Raw genomic sequence first — 26,273 nt, 5'->3', positions numbered from 1 at the left:
TCACTGATGCTAAATTGCACAATGTCGATTTAAATTTTAAAAAAAAAACCTCTGTCACCTTGAGATCATCTACAAAGCTATATAAATCATGTCCTGTTAAAATTGTCCCCATCCTAGGTGTCGCTAATTTAGGGGAACATACATATTGTGGAACACTACAATTCCCTGAGCTTTGTTATTTTTGCAGGTATAATAACTGTCCAAGGTTCTACAAAAACTGTATAAATATGTACATAGTTTCAAAAATGGCCTAACCCAGTCCCTTGGAGGAACATAGACTCCTATAGTAAACACCTAAATAATCTCTGAGTCACTACATCGCCCAAAGCATTAACATTTGGGCATGTAGGATCAACTTGTGGCCCTCTACATTTTATTTCTCATGACCCACTTAAAGGGTCTAAATAGCATTTTTATTGTCCCAGAGGTCAGTTTTTTCATATCACCGTATTCCAGTAACGCAGGAATGTGCAAATAACACAGGAATCGTGCAAAGTAACGCAAAAATGTTCAAATCTGTGGCTGAAACGAGCACCACGGAATGTGAATGAACCAATATTTTTATTGTAAATCAAATTCAAAGAAATGAATTAACGCATATGGTTGCTGAGACAGAAGATCTAAACCATAAAATTATAAAGAGATTTACATGTATAGTTTTTCTTCATGAACGCGGATCTACCTAAGAAAATGTTTTTAAACCAAAAGAAAACAAAAACATTTCTTTATAATAAATGAAGAAAAAAGAATAGCAAACGATTCTTTATTATATTGTTACATTTTAAAAGATATTGCAACAGTTCCTTATTTCTCAAATGTTAGATATTTAGAGGCATTTTGTGATAAAAGCAGGGATACCAATTAAATTTCACTGTCCTGTTCATTTTATTAATAAACTTTAATGAAATCGGTAGATATTTCATCGGACCCTCTTTTAAGATCGCACATAGATTTGCAGATAATTATTTACTTGGGCAACTTCACTACTGAAATATAGAACATTTTTTTCTTTGCACCAACAGAGAGCTCGCGCGCACTTTGGGTCCCTCAAAACGGCTTGTATCTTTGCACACTGTCCTGATATTTCCTCTATACTATGTTTGCTATTGTCACCAACAAACACAGTCCCTTCTTCTGTCAACGCTATTCCTCCAGGCTCAGCTAGGTCACAAAGAACACCAGTTACATTGCCCTGCCAATTTAGCCTCGTTACCTGTTTCAGCTTCCAGTCTGATATGTATATGCTATTCATATCCGTTGCTACATATTCAGGGTAACAGAAAATATTTTGTCCTGAAACAGTTGTTTGTATATCGCCATTTGTTTCAAGAATCTGAAGTTTGGCAGGCTCGCTAAAGGTGACCACAAGTTTACCTTGGAAAAAACTCAAACCTTGGCAATGTCCATTTACCATGATGGAATTAATCTTTTTCAATTTGCCGGAGCAGATTTTTGCAAACTGAATAGTTTGGGTATTAGGAATTGTTACAGCAATTTTGCTACTGGAAACTATTGTTACATCCCACGGGTTAGCATCAAGTGGTAGTTCGTCCACGATTGATTGGCTAAGTGTTTCAACCATCTTAATTGACTTGTTGTCGTGGTCACTTATCACAAGATAAACAGGGTTAATGAGAGCTATACCTGTGATACAACAACCGTGCTTGTTTTGTGGTGTCTTCACACATATTTCCCCTTTGTATAACATTTTCTGTGACTTTGGATATTGAATATTTGGATTAATTGATTTCTGTATCACTTTACCTATTGATTTCTCCTGTCCAAACAGATTTCTTATTTCTCCATTTGGTAAAAACTTGTATTCTTCGATATCGGAGACAGTTAACAACTGGAATGCGCTACGGCTGCGTTCAACTATTTTCTCTGCCTCTTTTAATTCAATAAAAAGTTTGTCAGATTGATCCGACGTATTAAGATGCTTAATACAGCTTCTTCTTTCTTCTAGAGATTTAGTTATGTCAGCACATTGCTTTTCAATTTCGTGTTTTTTCATTTTTTATACTGTTCAGAACCTAAATGACTGACTGATATTTTTAAGATATTTTTGTGTATCAAAAGTAAATGTATGTGTTGATTTCTTAAGCAAAGTTGTTTGTGAACTTTTATTACAGAAAAAAAAGCTATTAGGGATGTTAACATTGTGTGACAGATTGGACAGATATGTATATAGAATGAAAATAATCAGCTATTTTAACTGTTGTATGTCTCAAAAAATGCACAGGAAGAGTTTCCTAGGTAATATGTCACATGTTATGTGCTAAAATTGCAATAAAATTGTATTATTTTGAAGAAAAAAATATTGTCTATTTCCTCACTGTGTCAAGTCGCCTAATATGTCTCAATCTTTACTGAGACATTTGTCAATGCAATTTGTTAAAAACTTGTCATTAAAAAGTTGTCAGATAGACAAAAGTAAGATGAATATCAGATTGACAAAATTATGATAGATATCTACTAATGGTTAATAGGTTATCTACTGATTATGATGGACAAACAAGATATAACAAGGAAGTGAATGTGCTATCAGTGGTCATATGACTGACAATCAGTTGAAATGTTGAAGTTTATAACATTCAGAGATAACAGAAATAGTAAGAATGTATGAAAATTATAAAATAAGTCTTAACAAGTTTTGATACAATTAAAGTTCATCTGAGCATGAGCACAAAGTGCTCAAAGGTGAGCTTTTGTAATGTCACTTTGTCTGCTGTCTATAGTATAGTGGATAGCTTTCAACCAAACCTCAAAGGAAAGATCCTTATTTGGCCCTCTGAAAAAAATTATAAATGATTCCAGTCTGATTCATAATTAGGTCACAAGGGTTAAAATTAGACTTGAAAATTAAATAATCTAAAGATCTTCTCTTCAAAAACTACAATGCCAAGAGCATATTTATGTGTTGTAAAGCATCACTTTGTGGACATCTACAAAAGTGACAGTTATCTTGTCACTGATGTTAAATTTCACAATGTTGTTTTAAAAATACAAAAAAAAATACGTCTTGTCACCTTGAGGTCATCTACAAAGCTATATAAATCATGTCCTGTTAAAATTGTCCCCACCCTAGGTGTCACTTAGTTAGGGGAACACACATATTGTGGAAAACTACAATTCCCTGAGCTTTGATATTTTTGCAGGTATAATTACTTTTCAAGGTTCTACAAAAACTGTATAAATATGTACATAGTGTCAAAAATGGCATAACCCAGTCCCTTGGAGGAACATAGACTCCTATAGTAAACATATCTAAATAATCTCTGACACTACATTGCCCAAAGCATTGACATTTGGGTATGTAGTATCAACTTGTGGCCCTCTACATTTTATTTCTCATGACCCACTTAAAGGGTCTAAATAGCATTTTTAGTGTCCCAGAGGTCACAGTTTTCCTCATATCACCGTGTATATCCAGTAACGCAGGAATGTGCAAATAATGCAGGAATCGTGCAAAGTAACGCAAAACTGTTCAAATCTGTGGCTGAAACGAGCATAACGGAATGTGAATGAACCAATATTTTTATTGTACATCAAATTCAAGGAAATGAAATAGCGCATCAGAAGACCTGAAACATAAAATTATAAAGAGATTTACATGTATAGTTTTTTTTCTTCATGAACGCGGATCGCCCTAAGAAAATGTTTTTAAATCAAAAGAAAACAAAAACATTTCTTTATAATAAATGAAGAAAAAAGAATAGCAAACGATTCTTTATTATATTATTACATTATAAAAGATATTGCAACAGTTCCTATTTTCTCAAATGTTAGATATTCAAAGGTTCACAGATAAATGCACTTTGTCCGAAAGCTATATGATAAAAGCAGGGATACCAATTAAACTTCACTGTCCTGTTCATGTTATTAATAAACTTTAATGAAATCGGTAGATATTTCATCGGACCCTATTTTAAGATCGCACATAGATTTGCAGATAATTATTTACTTGGGCAACTTCACTACTGAAATATAGAACATTTTTTTCTTTGCACCAACAGAGAGCTCGCGCGCACTTTGGATTCTTCAAAACGGCTTGTATCTTTGCACACTGTCCTGATATTTCCTCTATACTATGCTTGCTGTTGTCACCAACAAACACAGTCCCTTCTTCTGTCAACGCTATTCCTCCAGGCTCAGCTAGATCACAAAATACACCAGTTACATTGCCCTGCCAATTTAGCCTTGTTACCTGTTTCAGCTTCCAGTCTGATATGTATATGCTATTCATATCCGTTGCTACATATTCAGGGTAACAGAAAATATTTTGTCCTGAAACAGTTGTTTGTATATCGCCATTTGTTTCAAGAATCTGAAGTTTGGCAGGCTCGCTAAAAGTGACCACAAGTTTACCTTGGAAAAAACTCAAACCTTGGCAATGTCCATTCACCATGATGGAATTAATCTTTTTCAATTTGCCGGAGCAGATTTTTGCAAACTGAATAGTTTGGGTATTAGGAATGGTTATAGCAATTTTGCTGCTGGAAACTATGGTTACATCCCACGGGTTAGCATCAAGTGATAGTTCGTCCACGATTGATTGGCTAAGCGTTTCAACCATCTTAATAGACTTGTTGTCGTGGTCACTTATTACAAGATAAACAGGGTTAATGAGAGCTATACCTGTGATACAACAACCGTGCTTGTTTTGTGGTGTCTTCACACATATTTCCCCTTTGTATAACATTTTCTGTGACTTTAGATCGACGGCTGTAGATTGAATATTTGGATTAATTGATTTCTGTACCACTATACCTATTGATTTCTCCTGTCCAAGCATGTTTCTTATTTCTCCATTTGGTAAAAACTTGTATTCTTCGATATCGGATACAGTTAACAACTGGAACGCGCTACGGCTGCGTTCAACTATTTTCTCTGCCTCTTTTAATTCAATAAAAAGTTTGTCAGATTGATCCGATGTATTAAGATGCTTGATACAACTTCTTTTTTCCTCTAAAGTTTTAGTTATGTCAGCACATTGCTTTTCAATTTCGTGTTGCTTTCTCTTATTAGCACGGTGAATAGATTTTGTTTTCTCTTTCGCACTTGTTTCCAGTTCATCTAATTTCTGATCAATTTCCTTTCTAAATTTAGCGATTTCAGATAATACTTCTCTCAAAGAACTATTTGACAACGCCGTAGTTTTCTGCACGACCTCATACATTGTTTTACATTGATTGATCATACTGTCGATGGTGGTCAACATATCCAGACATTCGTTGCTGTTCACGATCTCGCCGGAAATGTCGGGTATATAGTTGACTTTGCAGGTAGTAATTTGGTGTTCAAGAGTAACACAGACATTGCATAGTAGTGCATTGTGAAATTGACAGTAAAACTTAATGATTTCCTTCTTATGGCGAGTACAGGTCTGGATGTGATCTGTTGTTACTTGTGACGGACCTTTTGTTGTCAACACATGTGGGGTCAGCGGCATTTTATTTTTGTCAAGCAGCGAGTGGCTCCTTGAAAGGCTGTGTCGCTTGTGGAATGTAAAGCATGTTTGACACAGATGCTCGTTACAATCGGTACAGTATCCGAAGGCGGGTACACTTATATCATCTCGTTCACAGGGGAGACAATACAAAACGATATCCTCCTCTGAACCAACGCTACATAAAGATTCTGATTCCATACCTACGAAGCAATTAATGAAAAGTCTAGTAAAATATGGAGATTTTATTTTGTAACTTTTTTACATATTAACGACCAATGCAGAAAACTAGTGTCAATTCAAAGGCATTATGGTGTAGCCATTGTTAAGTCATCGACACATAAATTAGATATAGAATTCTCAATTTTCAACTTTATATAGTCCGTTGTTTGCCATTAAAGAAAAACTACAGACAATTGAAAAGCAGATTGATTTCACTATTATTACAAATATGTTATTAGTGCCATTAATAAAAATACGCATTGCGTTCTATAAAAGTATGAATAAAAATTACTTACCAACTACAATTCTTACTTCTGTCAAAATAACAAATAATTAAAATGTTCAGGTTTGCACGTCACCATGCTATATGTATATGAAATGGGTAATATATTATAAAATGTAAATCGGCCATCTTCTGATAAAATAAGATAACTTATCTTAATACATGCCAGTGTTTCACTGATATTATCAATTTTTATCTGTACAACATACATTACTTGTTTTGTTGAGATGAATAAGTCTTTCGTCATTATGTAATTTTTATGTTAATTGTTTTTTTTGTGTGTTTTTTTTTTGTATTTTATCTTCTATATACTTTATAAATTCTCACTTTATATATAATTATTTATACACGTAAATGTATAACATATGTAGGCTTATATCTAGTCATACCATGTGCACGTATTTTTCTTTGTTTAAAATAGGGTTATTTTAGAATTTCTTTAAACTTGGCATGTTGTTAGAAAATGACAACAGAAACATTTTAAGCGAAAAACAATTGGCGTCACCGTTCTCGTTTTTAGCTCCACTATTCGATAAGAATAAGTAGAGCTATTGCAGTCACCCGAGCGTCGGCGTCCGCGTCGGCGTCGGCGTAACCACTTATGTTAAAGTTTTTGTAATAGTTCAAATATTTTCAAAGTCCATTGACATATGGCTTTGAAACTTTGCACACTTGTTCACCATCATGACCCCAACCTGTAGACAGGAGAAGGTAACTATCAAGCATTTTGACAGAATTATGCCCCTTTTTCGACTTAGAATTTACGTTAAAGTTTTTGTAATAGTTCAAATATTTTCAAAGTCCATTGACATATGGCTTTGAAACTTTGCACACTTGTTCACCATCATGACCCCAACCTGTAGACAGGAGGAGGTAACTCTATCAAGCATTTTGACAGAATTATGCCCCTTTTTCGACTTAGAATTTACGTTAAAGTTTTTGTAATAGTTCAAATATTTTCAAAGTCGATTGACATATGGCTTTGAAACTTTGCACACTTGTTCACCATCATGACCCCAACCTGTAGACAGGAGGAGGTAACTCTATCAAGCATTTTGACAGAATTATGCCCCTTTTGCGACTTAGAATTTACGTTAAAGTTTTTGTAATAGTTCAAATATTTTCAAAGTCCATAGACATATGACTTTGAAACTTTGCACACTTGTTCACCATCATGACCCCAACCTGTAGACAGGAGGAGGTAACTCTATCAAGCATTTTGACAGAATTATGCCCCTTTTTCGACTTAGAATTTACGTTAAAGTTTTTGTAATAGTTCAAATATTTTCAAAGTCCATAGACATATGGCTTTGAAACTTTGCACACTTGTTCACCATCATGACCCCAACCTGTAAACAGGAGGAGGTAACTGTATCAAGCATTTTTTTTACTATCAAGCACTAAGAATAGTCGAGCGTTGCTGTCCTACCGACAGCTCTTGTTGAGTTATCTGCCCCTGAATCAGAATTTTCTACGTCTTTGAGGTCATTTAAAGGGCAGATAACTTATACGTAAATGAATTCTTGTTTTTACTTCTGGAAAATGTTCTTCCTTTTATTGTTGAATACAATGCATAATTACATGCGATTCCGACTATCGTTTCTGTTTTTTTGTTTTTTGTTGTTGTTTTTTTTCAATGAAAAATAAAGGTACCTTAAATTAATAAAAAATAGGCCAATTTTTTTAAGAAAAAATGCTCAGGTTAAGAGAAGAAGTTGGATAAAAAACTATCCACTCTTAACTTGTTCTTAAAATTTTGCATATTGACTAAAATGAAGGTAAGCTTCATGAAAGAAGAAGCAAAAACATGTATTGTTTCGCTTCTTTGTAAATTATCTGCCCTTGAATTTAACGAAAAAGTCCAATTCAAGGGCAGATAACTCGAAAATGAGGAAAGGTGACCCCAATTTTTTCCCTTTAAAATGTTTCTGTTAGCATGCCAAGTTTAAAGAAATTCTATTGAACAGTTTTAAATGTTGCCCATATGTCTATATGAAAACTGCAGAAAACGTCTTTAATAAATGTTCTAAATATTTAATTTTATGATGACAACTTCTCAATTTTTATCCGATATTGATTCTTATATACCGATTCTTTTTATCAGATAATCTTATTATTTAGAAAATAAATCTTCGTTTTTAGCTCGACTATTCGATAAAAATAAGTAGAGCTATTGCAGTCACCCGAGCGTCGGCGTCGGCGTCGGCGTCGGCGTAACCACTTATGTTAAAGTTTTTGTAATAGTTCAAATATTTTCAAAGTCCATTGACATATGGCTTTGAAACTTTGCACACTTGTTCACCATCATGACCCCAACCTGTAGACAGGAGGAGGTAACTCTATCAAGTATTTTGACAGAATTATGCCCCTTTTTCGACTTAGAATTTACGTTAAAGTTTTTGTAATAGTTCAAATATTTTCAAAGTCCATTGACATATGGCTTTGAAACTTTGCACACTTGTTCACCATCATGACCCCAACCTGTAAACAGGAGGAGGTAACTCTATCAAGCATTTTGACAGAATTATGCCCCTTTTTCGACTTAGAATTTACGTTAAAGTTTTTGTAATAGTTCAAATATTTTCAAAGTCCATTGACATATGGCTTTGAAACTTTGCACACTTGTTCACCATCATGACCCCAACCTGTAGACAGGAGGAGGTAACTCTATCAAGTATTTTGACAGAATTATGCCCCTTTTTCGACTTAGAATTTACGTTCAAGTTTTTGTAATAGTTCAAATATTTTCAAAGTCCATTGACATATGGCTTTGAAACTTTGCACACTTGTTCACCATCATGACCCCAACCTGTAGACAGGAGAAGGTAACTGTATCAAGCATTTTGACAGAATTATGCCCCTTTTTCGACTTAGAATTTACGTTAAAGTTTTTGTAATAGTTCAAATATTTTCAAAGTCCATAGACATATGGCTTTGAAACTTTGCACACTTGTTCAACATCATGACCCCAACCTGTAGACAGGAGGAGGTAACTCTATCAAGCATTTTGACAGAATTATGCCCCTTTTTCGACTTAGAATTTACGTTAAAGTTTTTGTAATAGTTCAAATATTTTCAAAGTCCATAGACATATGGCTTTGAAACTTTGCACACTTGTTCACCATCATGACCCCAACCTGTAAACAGGAGGAGGTATCTGTATCAAGCATTTTTTTACTATCAAGCACTAAGAATAGTCGAGCGTTGCTGTCCTACCGACAGCTCTTGTTGAGTTATCTGCCCCTGAATCAGAATTTTCTACGTCTTTGAGGTCATTTAAAGGGCAGATAACTTATACGTAAATGAATTCTTGTTTTTACTTCTGGAAAATGTTCTTCCTTTTATTGTTGAATACAATGCATAATTACATGCGATTCCGACTATCGTTTCTGTTTTTTGTTTTTTGTTGTTGTTTTTTTTCAATGAAAAATAAAGGTACCTTAAATTAATAAAAAATAGGCCAATTTTTTAAGAAAAAAATGCTCAGGTTAAGAGAAGAAGTTGGATAAAAAACTATCCACTTCTTAATTTGTTCTTGAAATTTTGCATATTGACTATGACGAATGTAAGCTTCATGAAAATAAGAAGAAAAAAATGTATTTTTTCGCTTCGTTTTAAATTATCTGCCCTCGAATTTAACGAAAAAGTCCAATTCAAGGGCAGATAACTCGAAAAAAAATGAGAATGGTGACCCCAAATGTTTTTCCCTTTAAAATGTTTCTGTTATCATGTTCTAATAGCATGCCAAGTTTAAAGAAATTCTATTGAACTGTTTTAAATGTTGCATATATGTCTATATGAAAACTGCGGAAAACGTCTTTAATAAATGTTCTAAATATTTAATTTTATGATGACAACTTCTCAATTTTTATCTGATATTGATTCTTATATACCGATTTTTTTATCAGATTATCTTATTATTTAGAAAAATAAATCTTCGTTTTTAGCTCGACTATTCGATAAAAATAAGTAGAGCTATTGCAGTCACCCGAGCGTCGGCGTCGGCGTCGGCGTCGGCGTAACCACTTATGTTAAAGTTTTGTAATAGTTCAAATATTTTCAAAGTCCATTGACATATGGCTTTGAAACTTTGCACACTTGTTCACCATCATGACCCCAACCTGTAGACAGGAGGAGGTAACTCTATCAAGTATTTTGACAGAATTATGCCCCTTTTTCGACTTAGAATTTACGTTAAAGTTTTTGTAATAGTTCAAATATTTTCAAAGTCCATTGACATATGGCTTTGAAACTTTGCACACTTGTTCACCATCATGACCCCAACCTGTAAACAGGAGGAGGTAACTCTATCAAGCATTTTGACAGAATTATGCCCCTTTTTCGACTTAGAATTTACGTTAAAGTTTTTGTAATAGTTCAAATATTTTCAAAGTCCATTGACATATGGCTTTGAAACTTTGCACACTTGTTCACCATCATGACCCCAACCTGTAGACAGGAGGAGGTAACTCTATCAAGTATTTTGACAGAATTATGCCCCTTTTTCGACTTAGAATTTACGTTCAAGTTTTTGTAATAGTTCAAATATTTTCAAAGTCCATTGACATATGGCTTTGAAACTTTGCACACTTGTTCACCATCATGACCCCAACCTGTAGACAGGAGGAGGTAACTGTATCAAGCATGTTGACAGAATTATGCCCCTTTTTCGACTTAGAATTTACGTTAAAGTTTTTGTAATAGTTCAAATATTTTCAAAGTCCATAGACATATGGCTTTGAAACTTTGCACACTTGTTCAACATCATGACCCCAACCTGTAGACAGGAGGAGGTAACTCTATCAAGCATTTTGACAGAATTATGCCCCTTTTTCGACTTAGAATTTACGTTAAAGTTTTTGTAATAGTTCAAATATTTTCAAAGTCCATAGACATATGGCTTTGAAACTTTGCACACTTGTTCACCATCATGACCCCAACCTGTAAACAGGAGGAGGTAACTGTATCAAGCATTTTTTTTACTATCAAGCACTAAGAATAGTCGAGCGTTGCTGTCCTACCGACAGCTCTTGTTGAGTTATCTGCCCCTGAATCAGAATTTTCTACGTCTTTGAGGTCATTTAAAGGGCAGATAACTTATACGTAAATGAATTCTTGTTTTTACTTCTGGAAAATGTTCTTCCTTTTATTGTTGAATACAATGCATAATTACATGCGATTCCGACTATCGTTTCTGTTTTTTTGTTTTTTGTTGTTGTTTTTTTTCAATGAAAAATAAAGGTACCTTAAATTAATAAAAAATAGGCCAATTTTTTAAGAAAAAATGCTCAGGTTAAGAGAAGAAGTTGGATAAAAAACTATCCACTCTTAACTTGTTCTTAAAATTTTGCATATTGACTAAAATGAAGGTAAGCTTCATGAAAAGAAGAAGCAAAAACATGTATTGTTTCGCTTCTTTGTAAATTATCTGCCCTTGAATTTAACGAAAAAGTCCAATTCAAGGGCAGATAACTCGAAAATGAGGAAAGGTGACCCCAATTTTTTCCCTTTAAAATGTTTCTGTTAGCATGCCAAGTTTAAAGAAATTCTATTGAACAGTTTTAAATGTTGCCCATATGTCTATATGAAAACTGCAGAAAACGTCTTTAATAAATGTTCTAAATATTTAATTTTATGATGACAACTTCTCAATTTTTATCCGATATTGATTCTTATATACCGATTCTTTTTATCAGATAATCTTATTATTTAGAAAATAAATCTTCGTTTTTAGCTCGACTATTCGATAAGAATAAGTAGAGCTATTGCAGTCACCCGAGCGTCGGCGTCGGCGTCGGCGTCGGCGTAACCACTTATGTTAAAGTTTTTGTAATAGTTCAAATATTTTCAAAGTCCATTGACATATGGCTTTGAAACTTTGCACACTTGTTCACCATCATGACCCCAACCTGTAGACAGGAGGAGGTAACTCTATCAAGTATTTTGACAGAATTATGCCCCTTTTTCGACTTAGAATTTACGTTAAAGTTTTTGTAATAGTTCAAATATTTTCAAAGTCCATTGACATATGGCTTTGAAACTTTGCACACTTGTTCACCATCATGACCCCAACCTGTAAACAGGAGGAGGTAACTCTATCAAGCATTTTGACAGAATTATGCCCCTTTTTCGACTTAGAATTTACGTTAAAGTTTTTGTAATAGTTCAAATATTTTCAAAGTCCATTGACATATGGCTTTGAAACTTTGCACACTTGTTCACCATCATGACCCCAACCTGTAGACAGGAGGAGGTAACTCTATCAAGTATTTTGACAGAATTATGCCCCTTTTTCGACTTAGAATTTACGTTCAAGTTTTTGTAATAGTTCAAATATTTTCAAAGTCCATTGACATATGGCTTTGAAACTTTGCACACTTGTTCACCATCATGACCCCAACCTGTAGACAGGAGGAGGTAACTGTATCAAGCATGTTGACAGAATTATGCCCCTTTTTCGACTTAGAATTTACGTTAAAGTTTTTGTAATAGTTCAAATATTTTCAAAGTCCATAGACATATGGCTTTGAAACTTTGCACACTTGTTCAACATCATGACCCCAACCTGTAGACAGGAGGAGGTAACTCTATCAAGCATTTTGACAGAATTATGCCCCTTTTTCGACTTAGAATTTACGTTAAAGTTTTTGTAATAGTTCAAATATTTTCAAAGTCCATAGACATATGGCTTTGAAACTTTGCACACTTGTTCAACATCATGACCCCAACCTGTAGACAGGAGGAGGTAACTCTATCAAGCATTTTGACAGAATTATGCCCCTTTTTCGACTTAGAATTTACGTTAAAGTTTTTGTAATAGTTCAAATATTTTCAAAGTCCATAGACATATGGCTTTGAAACTTTGCACACTTGTCCAACATCATGACCCTAACCTGTAAACAGCAGGAGGTAACTCTATTAAGCATTTTGACAGAATTATGCCCCTTTTTCGACTTAGAATTTACGTTAAAGTTTTTGTAATAGTTCAAATATTTTCAAAGTCCATTGACATATGGCTTTGAAACTTTGCACACTTGTTCAACATCATGACCCCAACCTGTAAACAGGAGGAGGTAACTCTATCAAGCATTTTGACAGAATTATGCCCCTTTTTCGACTTAGAATTTACGTTAAAGTTTTTGTAATAGTTCAAATATTTTCAAAGTCTATTGACACATGGCTTTGAAACTTTGCACACTTGTTCACCATCATGACCCCAACCTGTAAACAGGAGGAGGTAACTGTATCAGGCATTTTTTTTAATATCAAGCACTAAGAATAGTCGAGCATGCTGTCCTACTGACAGCTCTTGTTACTGGTCAGATTGTTACTTGTCATCACTTCTTAATTCCTTGATGATTAAAACAGACCTAACCGTTATATGAGTTGTATTGTCCAGCTTCTAAGTATGATAATGATAAACTAACCTATTTTGCATTTCGCGTTGACAGTTTGAGTCACTTGAAAGACTGCTTTAATCGTGGCCCAACCACGTCTTAGAGCTGTTTTTTAAAACTTGACAAGGGACAAAAATGTATGACTGGAATTTTTAAGTTATTTTATTTTTTTTGAAATAATCAGCAATCATAATACATTGTATTTTGAGAAACTTGCATGTTGAAATGTATCCGAGATATTCCAAACAATTTGTTATATATTCTTTTTTATTTTCTTTTATTTACATATCATTTATTTGCATTTAACAAAATATAGATCGGAATAGATTAAAACACTAAATTTAAGTTCTTTGGAAACTTCTATCAATTTTCAGTAACGATATCCTTATATCCTTATATTGTTTGCTTCAGGTTGATTCTTGTAATTTCCCGGTGGTCCAGGGGTTACACGCTCGATAAGAAAGCGAGAGGTCTGGGGTTCAAATCCCAGATAAGACAACCTTTTTTCTTCTTTTTTTAAAAAAATTGTTTAAGCCAAATAAACATTGAATTGAATAATCAGTGTTAGCCTTATAGCCAATTTACTACAATTATAAGTCTAGAAACAGCATTGCTGGCACTAAACAAATTGGTTTATAATCTCACAACCTTCACCTTTCTGACATTCTGAGACCCAAACAAATTCAGCGCCTTCTGTGCTTTGATTTTTATTTGTCCACATTTATATAGTTTACATTAAACGTTTGCATTATCAGATAGTAGTCAATCACCATTATAATATAAACTCTTATGAAGATTATACGCTACATTAGATCAAATGACACTTGTCAAAATGAGCATGGTCACTTAAATTCATTTGTATTGCCAAATACACATATGGCCCGTATTCAGAAACGATACTTAATCCCTTCGAAATAGTGAACATGATCAGCTAATAGTTCTGCTCATTGAGTAGCCCAGTCAGTTTATCAAGCACACAGCTGGTACACATACACCAATTATTACATTTTAGAAGTAAAGACGCCGCCACAGTTTTTATCATTTAAATGAACAGTCAGTACGTCTCATTTGCCTGAGTTGCTTCCGAGGGAACACATTTTTTTCCAGATCTTTTTTACATCTTACAAATATGGAGAAAATTGTCATCCTTGTCATTCATTGTGAAGCAACAGTAGTAAAGCATCTTTCTCTCAGCACACCAACATACTACATAGGGAGATACAATATCTTTTAATACAACGTTTCCTATTGAACAATCTTCCGCTATCTCTTCTATAACATTTTTCTCATTATCGCACACGAAAAGTGTACCAACATCTGATAGTGCTAATCCACTTGGAAAACCCATACCGCCATAGCTACCAATCACTTCGCCCTTCCAACTTAATATTGTAACTGATTTCATTCCCCAGTCAGATACGAAGATTGAACTATTGTTTGTTGCGACATGTAATGGACTTCTCAAAAAGTTTGTCTCTTTAATATTCGTAAGGATATTGCCATCCATATCAAGGATCTGTAGTTTTGCAGGATTGAAGAAAGATACAATAAGTTTATCTCTATAACAGCTTATACCATGGCAGTCTCCATCAACGCTTATTGCCCGTTTCTTCGTAAGTTTGTTAGCAATATTGGTAGATATGAACTGAACTTTTTGTTCGGAAGGAATTGTGACAGCAACATTAGTACTGATAATTGAAGTAACGTCTCGTGGTCTGCTATCTAGTAGCAAGCAATCAGTGACCAAATAACGGCTGGTATCAATCATTTTTACAGTACTGTTTACCTGGTCAGTAATGATAATGGTATCTGGATTAAGGAGCACCATCCCAGATATCTGGCACCCGTCCTTATCCTGTGAAATCTTAACATTCACCTGTCCCTGATGTGAAGATTTTCTTGGTTTCATTTCAATTGGTTGAGTAGGACATCTTTTTGGCACTAGTTTACCTAATGACTTCTCTTTTTCAATCCCTTCCAACACTGCTTCATTTGGTTTGAAATCGTACTCATCCACAACAGTTGATTGTACATGACGAATGTTTCTTTTACTTTCTTCTATCGTTTTTTCTGCAAGTTTCAATGCCACAAATAATTTATTGGCTTGGTCTGAAGTGTTGAGTTCTTTGATCGTGTTAGAGGATAAGGAGAGAGAGTTCATTAAATCAGAATGTGTTGTTTCCATTGTCTTCAGAAAGTTCTCATTGCTTTGCTGAATCAGCTTAGCTTCATCCTCAGCTCGTCTTTCCATTTCATCAAGTGTTTGGTTGATTTCTTCTCGAAACTTCCTAATGTCTCTTAATACTTCTGTCAGTGAACTGTTTGATTTTGCTGTCAATTTCTTTAAATCTTCAATAATCTTTTTATATTTTTCAGAAAAGCTAGCCATTTCTTTCAGTTTAGTGTGGTATTCTTTACTATTGACATACTGTGTGGAAATGTCAGGTATATAGTTGACTTTGCACGACGCAGTTGTGTGTTTAAGAGTGACACACACACTGCATAGCAATTTTTTATGATCTTTGCAATAAAACTTGATCATCTCTTTTGAATGTTCGGGACAAGGTGTGGTCAAGTCATCAGACGTGGCTGTGTTGGTTGCTGTTGTGGGTTGTTGCAATGATGTAGGCATAGACTTCGCATCAAGAAGAGTATGATGTTTAGAAAGTTTATTTTTTCTGTGGAATATGAAACAATCCCTGCATAGATGTTCCTTGCAATCTGAGCAGTAACCTTTGGCTGGAAGCCTGGCTCCGTCCTCGTCACAAGGTTGGCAGTAGACTTCATAATATTCATCTGATGTTATAGCAGTTGTTGATATTGAATATCTGTCTGATGATTTCCCATCAGAGGTGGTGGATTGTGTTGAAGATAACAGCAATTTAGAAGTTTCCTTTCGTGGAACTGCCATATTTATCTGAAATTTATTAAAGACACTTATGTAAGTTTTGACGAAGTAAAATTACTACCGTGTATTTGGCTATAAAATTATTTCAATCTGGAAAGGCATATGACACTTTACATGGAAGTTCATGAATACAAAAATGTTATAAAGTTGACACTATTTTCTGATATTTTTGTATTGTTTGTACACGAATCTTTTTAAACATAGTCTTTCACAGGGTTTTTGAAATTGTCACTGTTAATTCTGTGCCTACTTGCTTGTAGAAAAGTAACCTTGATAATTCTCCTGCAGAAAAAGAATGCTTTTGAATTCAACCAACGATCTGAGCTAGATAGCTTCTTGACATGTAAGAATGTAACCACTCCCCCAGCTGAATTAATGACCAAATGATTTAAAGCATCTAGCGATTTATGCCAACCTGCTCTTATTCCGCTTCAAATCATTAATGTTTACAATGACAAAGACTTCACTTTCTATGTCAAACATTTTTCAAATGATACACATCTGTTTCAAAGTGAAAATTTTCACAATATACCGATAATCCCTCAGACATCACCTTTAAATGAATTTATTGTCTTCAAAATGTAATGTTAATTATAACTATTAATTACACTTTTTTGATATTTTTTTCCTGATAAATGTCAAAAATTAAGAAGTTAAATTGAATCAAGAATGAAAATAAAATCTTAAACACACAACGAAAATACCTTGAATAAAATTAAATCCTAATTTAGTTATATGATTTTGAGTACATAAATCATAAAATGATCATGCCACGTCTGATATTTGTTCTTAATCTTAAACTCGACTAGAATGTTTAGAATGTTTGCATATACATACACCTTTTAACTTAAGTCAGATAAAAAATCGTTATTGAATGGGTAACCACAATATTTGTTTATGAAACGGGTTATATGCATAATGGATATATGCCAATTTTTGAGAGAGAGAATTGTGCTGAGTTTTAAGTAGCATCAACACAGTCATGGTCATAACGACTTTCCAGCTTTACTGCTCGAAGAAGACCTAGAGTGCCCCTCCGTGCCTTACTTCAGGCACGAACGGGCACTTAAGTTGAAACACCGACCTTCCGTCAGTTTTATCTTGATATTTGAAAATATTTAAAGATATCATATCTAAAATATGTACACCAACTACTACTTTTGCTGCATAAGATATTGTTTTTTTTTAAGTTTTCTTTCTTTTTTATTTTTGAGGAACTTCTTGCATGCCCCACAAGTATGTATCTTGAAAAGCTTGCAGAATCTTGCAGTCTAACACAACTTCGATGTGATACTGTTAAAATTGTATATACTCCTTCATGTAAATATTTTGGTGGGGGAACGATTAAATGATATGAAGTTTGAAGTTTTGAAAGTCTCAATGTTATATTTGTCCGCTATAAAGCTTCAACATGCCAGTTATCAATTGACATAACGAAAGTATTATACGTTTTCATTTGTGGGTTACAGTAAGGAAAAGGATATGCAAGATGTGTATTTAAATGATTCTTTCTCCGTCATTGGCTTTAGGCAAAGACATAAAATGAGCCGCGTCATGACAAAACCAACATAATGGGTGTGCGACCAGCATGAATCCAGACCAGCCTGCCCATCCGCGCAGTCTGATCAGGATCCATGCTGTTCGCTTACCAACTCTATTACAAGTAGAGAAACTGATAGCGAACAGCATGGATCCTGATCAGACTGCGCGGACGCGCAGGCTGGTCTGAATCCATGCTGGTCGCAAACGCACTATGTTGGGTTTGTCGTGACGCGGATCAAGTATGTTTCTTTCATCTCTTATAGCTCATTACTTTCTATTCAATAAGGTCATTTTTTAATGGACTACTTTAGTATGTTTCTACTATGCTACGTATGGCCACGAACATGGCATTCTATTAGCACTGTTGTATACGATCATTGGACCATTTTTCACTATTTCGCGGTGGATAAACGAAATTGATGTACCATGTCTTGTAAGCATATTCTTCATGCTTGCACCTGCTTTTTCTAACCACTGTATTTTACTTTGGAGCATAATATATTTCAACTCGTACTTTTCTTGTGAAAACGGGGAATGACTTGTTTTGGAGAGGTTTCCCAAAATATCTTTTACTCGATACATTACACCGATGTCCGGTATAAAAGTGCTTGGCATCTTGCGCTATACTGAAAAGGTAGTTACTTCTTTTAACTTGCGATTTAAAATGTTTTACTAAACAAGCTATATAAACTCACGTTCCGCTTGATATAAAGCCAAAGAAAGAGGAGAATATGACATAGTTGTTATTTTGAGAAACATGTAAGAAATTGTTGGTAAAACATTTTGAATCATGAACAATTTCAGTGAATGTTAAATTCAACATTTTTAAAAACTTGACACAGTTCAGATTTTATTTCATTAAACGAACTGCTGGAAACGGATCTTACCTTCTGCAGATTTTCCTGAAAAATTTGAAATTTGTTTTGAAAAAGAAAATATTGTCCTGCGACCATACAAAGTAAGTTACACATTGCAAACCACATTTAAAATCTACGTAAATTACCAAAATAGTATTTACTGTGCTAGTCACGCAGTAGAAATTTGGTGCCAATTTAAATACTGCGAAATCTGTCATTAATTATATATAGCATGTCCATTATTACTTAAATTGTGAATATGTTCACTTTTCTTAGAGTCGTTGTACTTTTTTTTCAAAGATGACTTTCTTGAAATACTTTAACACAAAATGCAACTAAGGCAGCGATTCCATTCATTATTAATATCTGTCATGGAAACCAAATTGAACACACTGGTCTGTTCCCAAATTGAATTTGCTACCTATATTGTTTTGTTTTCTCGTAGAAATTGGCTATGTTTGTGCTTTAAAAACCTTCGTATTTTAAAAATGTTAATTTTCAAGCTTCCATTTTTAGAACTGTCAACTATTAATTTCGGGTATATCAAGATGAAAATTTACGTACAATAAAGGTAATCAACCAGTTAGTAATATAATACACTATCACATAAATGTTGATTTGATATTAAACTTAAGGTACAATTAAAACTACATTAGAACTATAAAAGTCAGCATATTAAATAAATTGTCTGATTTTACATTCAGATACATGACTAAATAAGAAATTAAGACTTAATTAAGAAATAAGTATGAGTATTGTGAATAATTAATACCTAATATATGATTATATTAGAGCAATTATTTATCATTGAAAATATATCTATTACAAATAAGCATGATTATCTTTGATAAAAGAAATGTACTGGTCATTGACTATAACCAGATGATGCGTGTTCAGCCACCCATATGGTGACTCATTCCAGGAGACTCTTTGTAATTTTCTTTCCAAGATACAGAAATAGTACCCTCCCAGTAGAAACAATGTGTTCTTTTACGAGCAAGGGCTAAAATACCATTTCACGAGACACTAATATTTGGAGTACATGTATTGTCCATTTTGTTTCCTAGTAATTTTGCCTGTTTTAGCGTAGGATCGATCCCTGGAATTTATCTACATTGTGTAAACAGACTATTCACAGCGCTGCCCGCTCTAGCTAGCTGTGACAGATGGTCATGTTCCAGGAACAGACCCGTGATTTTTTCTCCCAACAATACCAATAGTGTTGCAGTGTAAGTGAATTTGACTGCATGATGTATTATATCAATATTCCTACAGCACGACATTTAATTATGTGAAGAAGTAGTGTAACAGTGAGGCTAAGTAGGCCTGTGGTTTAATGGTTCAATTTCCAGAAAAATCCATCTTGAAAGAGACGTTGAAAATATACTACGCATAAACTAACAAAATCATTACGTGTCCAAAAAGATGTCCGTTGAGTAGACAATGATAAATCTCCTTGAAAATGATGTGGTCAATATTGTTATCACTATATTGTTGGGTTTTTTTTAAATACTTTGATAAGCACTTTTCAATAAGTTTGTTCAAGTACACATTGGCTTGATTTAAGGAAGTATGACCGTGAACTAATTATTGCAATATTTTTCTTCTAAAGTATTATCTTAACAAAGTTCAAGTGTCGACGCATACATTGGTTAAGTCTTTTGTCACTTTAATATTTGCCCCTTACTCATTATTTATTGTTTTCAATTCATATGACTCATGTCAATAGAAAAAGTAATAGAAAAAGATGTCACAAAAAGAAATGCTCTAAATACTTATACATGTACTACCTTATAATAATAGCGAATTGCGTTGCTGCGTGGTGTTTCTCCGTACGAGGCTTCTTGTCCAAGAACCGATGTTTAACGATTAAAATAACATGCAACAGTTTTCTAAAAAAAAAAGAACCGCACTTAAATACACCTTACTAACTGTTGAAGTAGTAAAATAGAGAAATACAGAATCCCTAAAGAAAGCCCAACACGACAAAATTGAAAATGTTGCAGGTTCGGTTTGATTGAGCCTGTTCATGGTAAAGCCTTTACTATGTACAACAATTTCTTTATCAAGAAAGACTCAAATATCTAAATCTTCCACAACTATATTACCGTAGGAAACGTTTTTATTTGATAAAGCCACTCTAATTTGTTCATAGTAACGAAGAAATAGATATTGGCATTTTTGTTTTACTTTTAATTATAACATCTCAAGAAGACACATCCTATCAGATAAATAAAGTCAATTGCAATAAGAACCTGTGTTTAAAGCTACATGCCTCCAGATGATTCAAAATATTTCAATAAAATCAAACTTGATTGAAAAATGTACTAAGATGTAAGGAAAAGTAAAAAGTTTCAAGATTCAGGTATTTTTTTTACATATTGTGTGCGATAAATAAGTGATTTTTCAGTATTTACAACTATATTTCTACTGCGTTACTAACGTAGTAAAGGTTACTAACGCAGTAAATCTAAGGCATTTTTTGACCACTTTTTGGTAATTTTTGTGGTTCGTAAATGCCACTGGTTATGTGTAAATTGCTTCCTTTTAGTGACTTCACAATATTACACATTCAAATACATTTTCAATATTTTCATGAAAATTAGCATGAATCTGGAGGCGTGCTGCTTTAAATAGTTTTCCGATAAATAGAACTAGCCTACCTGAAAGTATTGTCATGAGTCCCGTCATATTATTTAGAAATAAATTGAACAAGTTGTGGTAACTTAGTGAGGTATATTGAAACAGATAAAATTAATTTTTCATGAAGTAGTTTATAGACTGTTGGTGGAAACTTACTGGCCATCATCTACTCCAAGATTGTCGTAATAAATCGTCAGAAAATGGATACACAAAGAAAACCTTTTTAAAGAATTAAAGGACGCGAATAAGGAAAGCAGATTCCCATACATAACTTGAACGTTCTTTCATTTCAAGTAAGACATATTCAGAAAGAATTTTATAGATTTTAATAAATTTCTGCAATAAAAATATTTTACTCAAAGATGAATATAGTATATCTTTATCAAAAAATTGCATAACTAGGGTAACTAATATATTCGTCCCATAAACACAGAATATTGTTATGCTTCCTAGAAGACACTCAGTGAGTAGCCAATGACAAGTTTTCCTGACATGTGATGTGGTATTTTTCAATCATCAGTATACGTACATGTATATGTTAACTTATTGTTTTGCCTCTCGAAATATATTGATTCAAGCACATCCTTAACATTTGCACCGGCTTTATAAGTAACTAAGAATTGCTTTATCTTCCCTTCTTAAGCGTAATCTCTTTTTCGTGGAATACAGAATGAAAACAATTAAACACGGAAATTGTATGAAATAAATTAGGTTTTTACTTTTTTTTCTTCTTCTTTATCTTATTCCGCACTCGTATAAAAATACGATACACAGTAAATACTAGTAAACATAGAGAAAATTATGACATGGTAGGAGGTGAAAACGAAATATTAATTCATTAAATCTATTCTGCAATTCATTGAATAAATTAATGTAAGTATTGGTATTTTTACATATTAACGAGCTCGAATGTTTAAGTATAGGTTAAAGTTTATAAGTACGTATTTAACAAAATTAAATTGGTCAGGCGCGGTCAGGTCAGGTCAGTTTAATGTTTAAAAATATTTTTATAAACAGTCCATTTACTAGACTGATTAACAATTGAAGAAAATGTGTTACGATTCATTTGAAATACTGCAATCGTATTCGGAAAAAAAATTCATACACAAATAATGTTTAAAATAATTTCAAATAACATAAAACACGTTGATAATTATTCATATCTGCAGGGAGAGTGTAGCAAAGCTTCTGTCAACTATATGTATTTACAGAGATATTATCAGTTATTGACATCTAAATTCTAGTGTATAATCCCTAACAGTAAATCATCATTTTAGTGGTTTAAGGAAAACAAATAGAAAGTCATTTCAAAATTAAGTTTTTGTTTGTTTATAGTATAAAGACAGGATATGGCTGTCCAAGAGAGACATACATCAAAACGATGTCCGTCGTCAACGCTTTCAGTTGCATCAGATGAAGACTTGGAATCTGTTTGCCAGCCTTGTGATAAAGAAGGACTAAGGCTCCCGGCCTATGGCTACTGCGCAGATTGCAAGGAAAATCTTTGTAAGGAATGCTTCACATTTCACAGAAAAAATAAACTTTGTAGACATCATACCCTTTTAGATGCAAAAGGTATGTCTACACCAGTGCAACATCCCTTAACATCAACCAAAGCATGCCGGTCCGATGACTTGATCACGCCCTGTTTTAAACACTCTAACGAAATTATCAAGTTTTATTGCAAGAGCCATAAACAGTTGCTGTGCAATATTTGCGTTTCACTTCAACACACAACTGATTCGTGCAAAGTCTACTACATTCCTGACATTTCTAAACAGTTCGCCAACAGTAAAGAATACTACAATAGGTTAAAAGAATTGGATGATATAATCGAAAAATATAAAAAGATGATCATAGAATTTAAGGAAAAGACCGCAAGATCAAACAATTCACTGACTGAAGTATTGACAAACATCAAGAAATTTCGAGAAGATGTCAATCAAAGGCTAGATGAGATGGAGAGACAAGCTGAAGATGACGTCAAGATAATTCAAAAAGAGAATGAGAATTATCTGAAAACATTGGACGCGACATATGCTGATTTACTCAAATCTATCACTTTATCCTCTAACTCGATCCAGGAACTTAGCTTGTCAGGTCAGGACAACAAATTATTCGTGGAAATGAAACTTGCAGAGGATATGAAAGCAGAAGCTGAAAACAATATTCATCAACTACAATCTTGGGTAGTGAACGAGTACGATTTCAAACCAAATGAAGAATTAATTAAATGTATTGAAAACGAGAAGTCAGTAGGTATATGTACATCACTGCCGAAAATATCAAGTAAAGTAAGTCTTGGTCAAGATATTCAAAAGGAACCAAGACGATTTTCATATCAGGGACAGGTGTGTGTAAAGAGTTCACGGGATGAAGACGGGTGCCAGATATCTGGGATTACACTACTTGCTCCAGATATTATTATCGTTACTGACCAGGTGAATGGGACTTTAAAAATGATTGACTTCAACCGTCTTTTAGTCAATGATCAGTTACCTCTAGAAAGCAGTCCACGAGATGTGACCAATGTTACAAGTACTAGAATTGCTGTCACACTTCCTGAACAACAAAAAGTTCAGTTTATCTCAACATTGTCTAACACCCTTACAAAGCATCACGCTATTGCAGTTGATGGAGACTGTCACGGTATAAGTTGTTACCAAGGTAAACTTGTTGTGTTATTCTACAATCCTGCAAAACTTCAGATCCTTGACATGGATGGCAAGGTCCTCACAAAAATCATAAATATTTTTAGAAGTCCACTATATGTCGCTACAAGCAGTAGTTCTATCTTCGTATCTGACTGGGGAACGAAATCAGTTACAAGATTAAGTTGGAAGGGTGAGGTGATTGGTAGCTATGGCGGTATGGGTTTTCCAAGTGGATTAGCACTATCAGATGATGGCACAATCTTCGTGTGCGACAATATGAAAAATGTTATAGAAGAGATAGCGGAAGATTGTTCAGCAGGGACAGTTATAGTAAAAGAGATTAAAAGTCCCTATGTAGTATGTTGGTGTGCTGAAAGAAAAGAACTGTACTACTATTGTTTCACCATGAATGACAAAGATGACAATTTTCTCCAAATCTACAAGCAAGCACAATTGTGAGTCGACTCGTAAATGTAAGAAATGAATTCGCGAAAGTATGTATTTTTCACGTAAAGACGAAAAAAAAAATTCACAGAAATCATTCAATAAATCATTACCTCAGTTTGAATAATTTCTTGTTCATTGACTGTGCAGAAAAGAACTCATTTCATTACTATTATATGTTTGCTACTTATTGAGTGATTCAATATTTGAAAGCTGTGAAATGCTTATTTTTACATCCCATTTCAAAGGAGTTAATTTTACAAATAATAAAGTTAAAAAAAATTATTCTTGTTTCGTGTTACATAAGATTAGTTTAAGTGTGCAAATGAATTGCTTATATTTCAAACTTTTACTCTATTTAACCATCAACTGGTTGAAGATTTGTGTTAAGAATTTGTCCTACTTTTGTCTTGGAACAGGCTATTTTACATCCAAGTGGTTGTGCTACCAAAGATATATAAGTGCCTTGAAAGACTACACGGATATGTAGGATCTAAAGTGTGGCAAAGGCTTATCACTTTCTGTTCCAACATGTTCATGCAAGTAAACAAAAACATCATCTGTGAATAATGGTGGCATATTAAATCAGCAAATTTTAAGTGAATGGAGAATATGGTAATTTTGTGATATGTAAATAATACTAATAAGCCTTTGTTAAACAAATACATTGTACATGTATGTTATAAATGATAAAGCCTTCAGATAAAATTCATATTGTTTTTACATCCATCTATATCTTGAAAACTGTATAAAATGTAAATAAAAGAATAAAACAAGTATATCATTAAGCAGTGTTATCAATTATAGTATAAAAACGGTATGCTGAAAAGTATGACATTAACCTAGGCCAAGTATAGTGTCGTCTATATCATCTCTGATAATTTTTAAAAAAGCAAACTTCCTTGAGAGTCACATTGAAGTGAAGAACTTTGGGATGTCATTGTATTTTTGTTCCCTTGTCCGATTATCTCGTTTTGTCACAAATATGTCGAGAGTAGCTTCCAGGGTCGCCGTCTTTGTAACAAGAGGTTATTTTGGAAACATCAAGTTGGAAACACCAACCCCACATGCAAATAAACAATAATAGTCTAACAATTTCATGGAAGCTGCTCAAAATATAATGCATATAATCGTTAGAAGATTTTATAACACAAATGTTGAATAGGTTTCGTAGAAAATTTGTAGTGTATATTGGTGTTATTTAACTAACTGTATTAATTGACGCTGCCACTTACTTATCAATAACATCAAACGCACATGCCTTGCGTAAATGTACCTGGAATTAGCCACTATTACATTTTGTATTACAAGCATATAAAAAGTTCATTCCCATCCCACACTTACATGTCATGTTATATATTGCGAATCATTTTGTAGATAGGTGCAACGGCAAACATTCTTACGTCACAGACCGCGCGCGGTTAGCACAAATAGATAGCCACGGTTGATGGTCATTTTTGTTGTGACTGATCATGAAATTCTTTCTACAGTAATTAGTTCCTTGTGAAATTTAAGGAAACTGGTACTAGTAATCTAACGATGTGGTGCTAAACCTGAGCTCTGGTGAATTCAAAATGGTTTACTGCCATGATCCCGAGGGTATACTTGCAACACCCGCCATTGTTACGAAAGTGCACTCTTATCAGACGCATATTCCACGCCATTTACTGCATTGCATATAATTGTAAACAAAAATTAGCTATAAGCAAGATTCACAAGGCCCAAATGTGTATAAACGATCCTGAAAGTCTGCCAAACGAATTTTAAATGTTTTTGAAGTACTTCATCAAGTGTTTTAAAGCGTTCAACACACACATTAATTATTATATTCTGTACTATTTCAGTCTTCAAAAAAATGATTCAAAGATTTAAAT

The 26,273-nt window shown here is 33.8% G+C and overlaps 4 protein-coding genes across 4 annotated transcripts; 1 reads left to right on the top strand and 3 right to left on the bottom strand.

Moving 5' to 3' along the window:
• Positions 1–934: 934 nt before the first annotated feature.
• On the bottom strand, positions 935–2,014 carry LOC132733751 (uncharacterized). The gene has a single exon (XM_060720429.1). It carries the CDS (start codon positions 2,012–2,014, stop codon positions 935–937), a length of 1,080 nt encoding a protein of 359 aa, XP_060576412.1.
• A 1,914-nt stretch (positions 2,015–3,928) lies between these two features.
• On the bottom strand, positions 3,929–5,650 carry LOC132733749 (E3 ubiquitin-protein ligase TRIM71-like). The gene has a single exon (XM_060720428.1). It carries the CDS (start codon positions 5,648–5,650, stop codon positions 3,929–3,931), a length of 1,722 nt encoding a protein of 573 aa, XP_060576411.1.
• An 8,815-nt stretch (positions 5,651–14,465) lies between these two features.
• Positions 14,466–16,262, bottom strand: LOC132733748 (uncharacterized). The gene has a single exon (XM_060720427.1). The coding sequence runs from the start codon at positions 16,260–16,262 to the stop codon at positions 14,466–14,468; it is 1,797 nt and encodes a 598-aa protein (XP_060576410.1).
• Positions 16,263–21,961: 5,699 nt separating this feature from the next.
• On the top strand, positions 21,962–25,178 carry LOC132733742 (E3 ubiquitin-protein ligase TRIM71-like). Its single transcript, XM_060720416.1, has 2 exons — positions 21,962–22,174; positions 22,637–25,178. The coding sequence occupies exon 2, from the start codon at positions 22,651–22,653 to the stop codon at positions 24,412–24,414; it is 1,764 nt and encodes a 587-aa protein (XP_060576399.1). The 5' UTR covers positions 21,962–22,174; positions 22,637–22,650; the 3' UTR covers positions 24,415–25,178.
• The last annotated feature ends 1,095 nt before the right edge of the window (positions 25,179–26,273 follow it).

The sequence above is a fragment of the Ruditapes philippinarum genome, unplaced genomic scaffold, assembly GCF_026571515.1.
Source record: "Ruditapes philippinarum isolate M1 unplaced genomic scaffold, ASM2657151v2 ctg2384_1_1_1_1, whole genome shotgun sequence".
Classification (NCBI taxonomy): Eukaryota; Metazoa; Mollusca; class Bivalvia; order Venerida; family Veneridae; genus Ruditapes; species Ruditapes philippinarum.
Note: the sequence above shows the minus strand (reverse complement) of the source record. Positions and strands in the feature narration are given on the sequence as shown.

Coding starts and splice junctions, on each gene's coding strand:
- LOC132733748 (XM_060720427.1), bottom strand. CDS start 16,262: ATGGCAGTTCCACGAAAGGAAACTTCTAAATTGCTGTTATCTTCAACA.
- LOC132733749 (XM_060720428.1), bottom strand. CDS start 5,650: ATGGAATCAGAATCTTTATGTAGCGTTGGTTCAGAGGAGGATATCGTT.
- LOC132733751 (XM_060720429.1), bottom strand. CDS start 2,014: ATGAAAAAACACGAAATTGAAAAGCAATGTGCTGACATAACTAAATCT.
- LOC132733742 (XM_060720416.1), top strand. CDS start 22,651: ATGGCTGTCCAAGAGAGACATACATCAAAACGATGTCCGTCGTCAACG.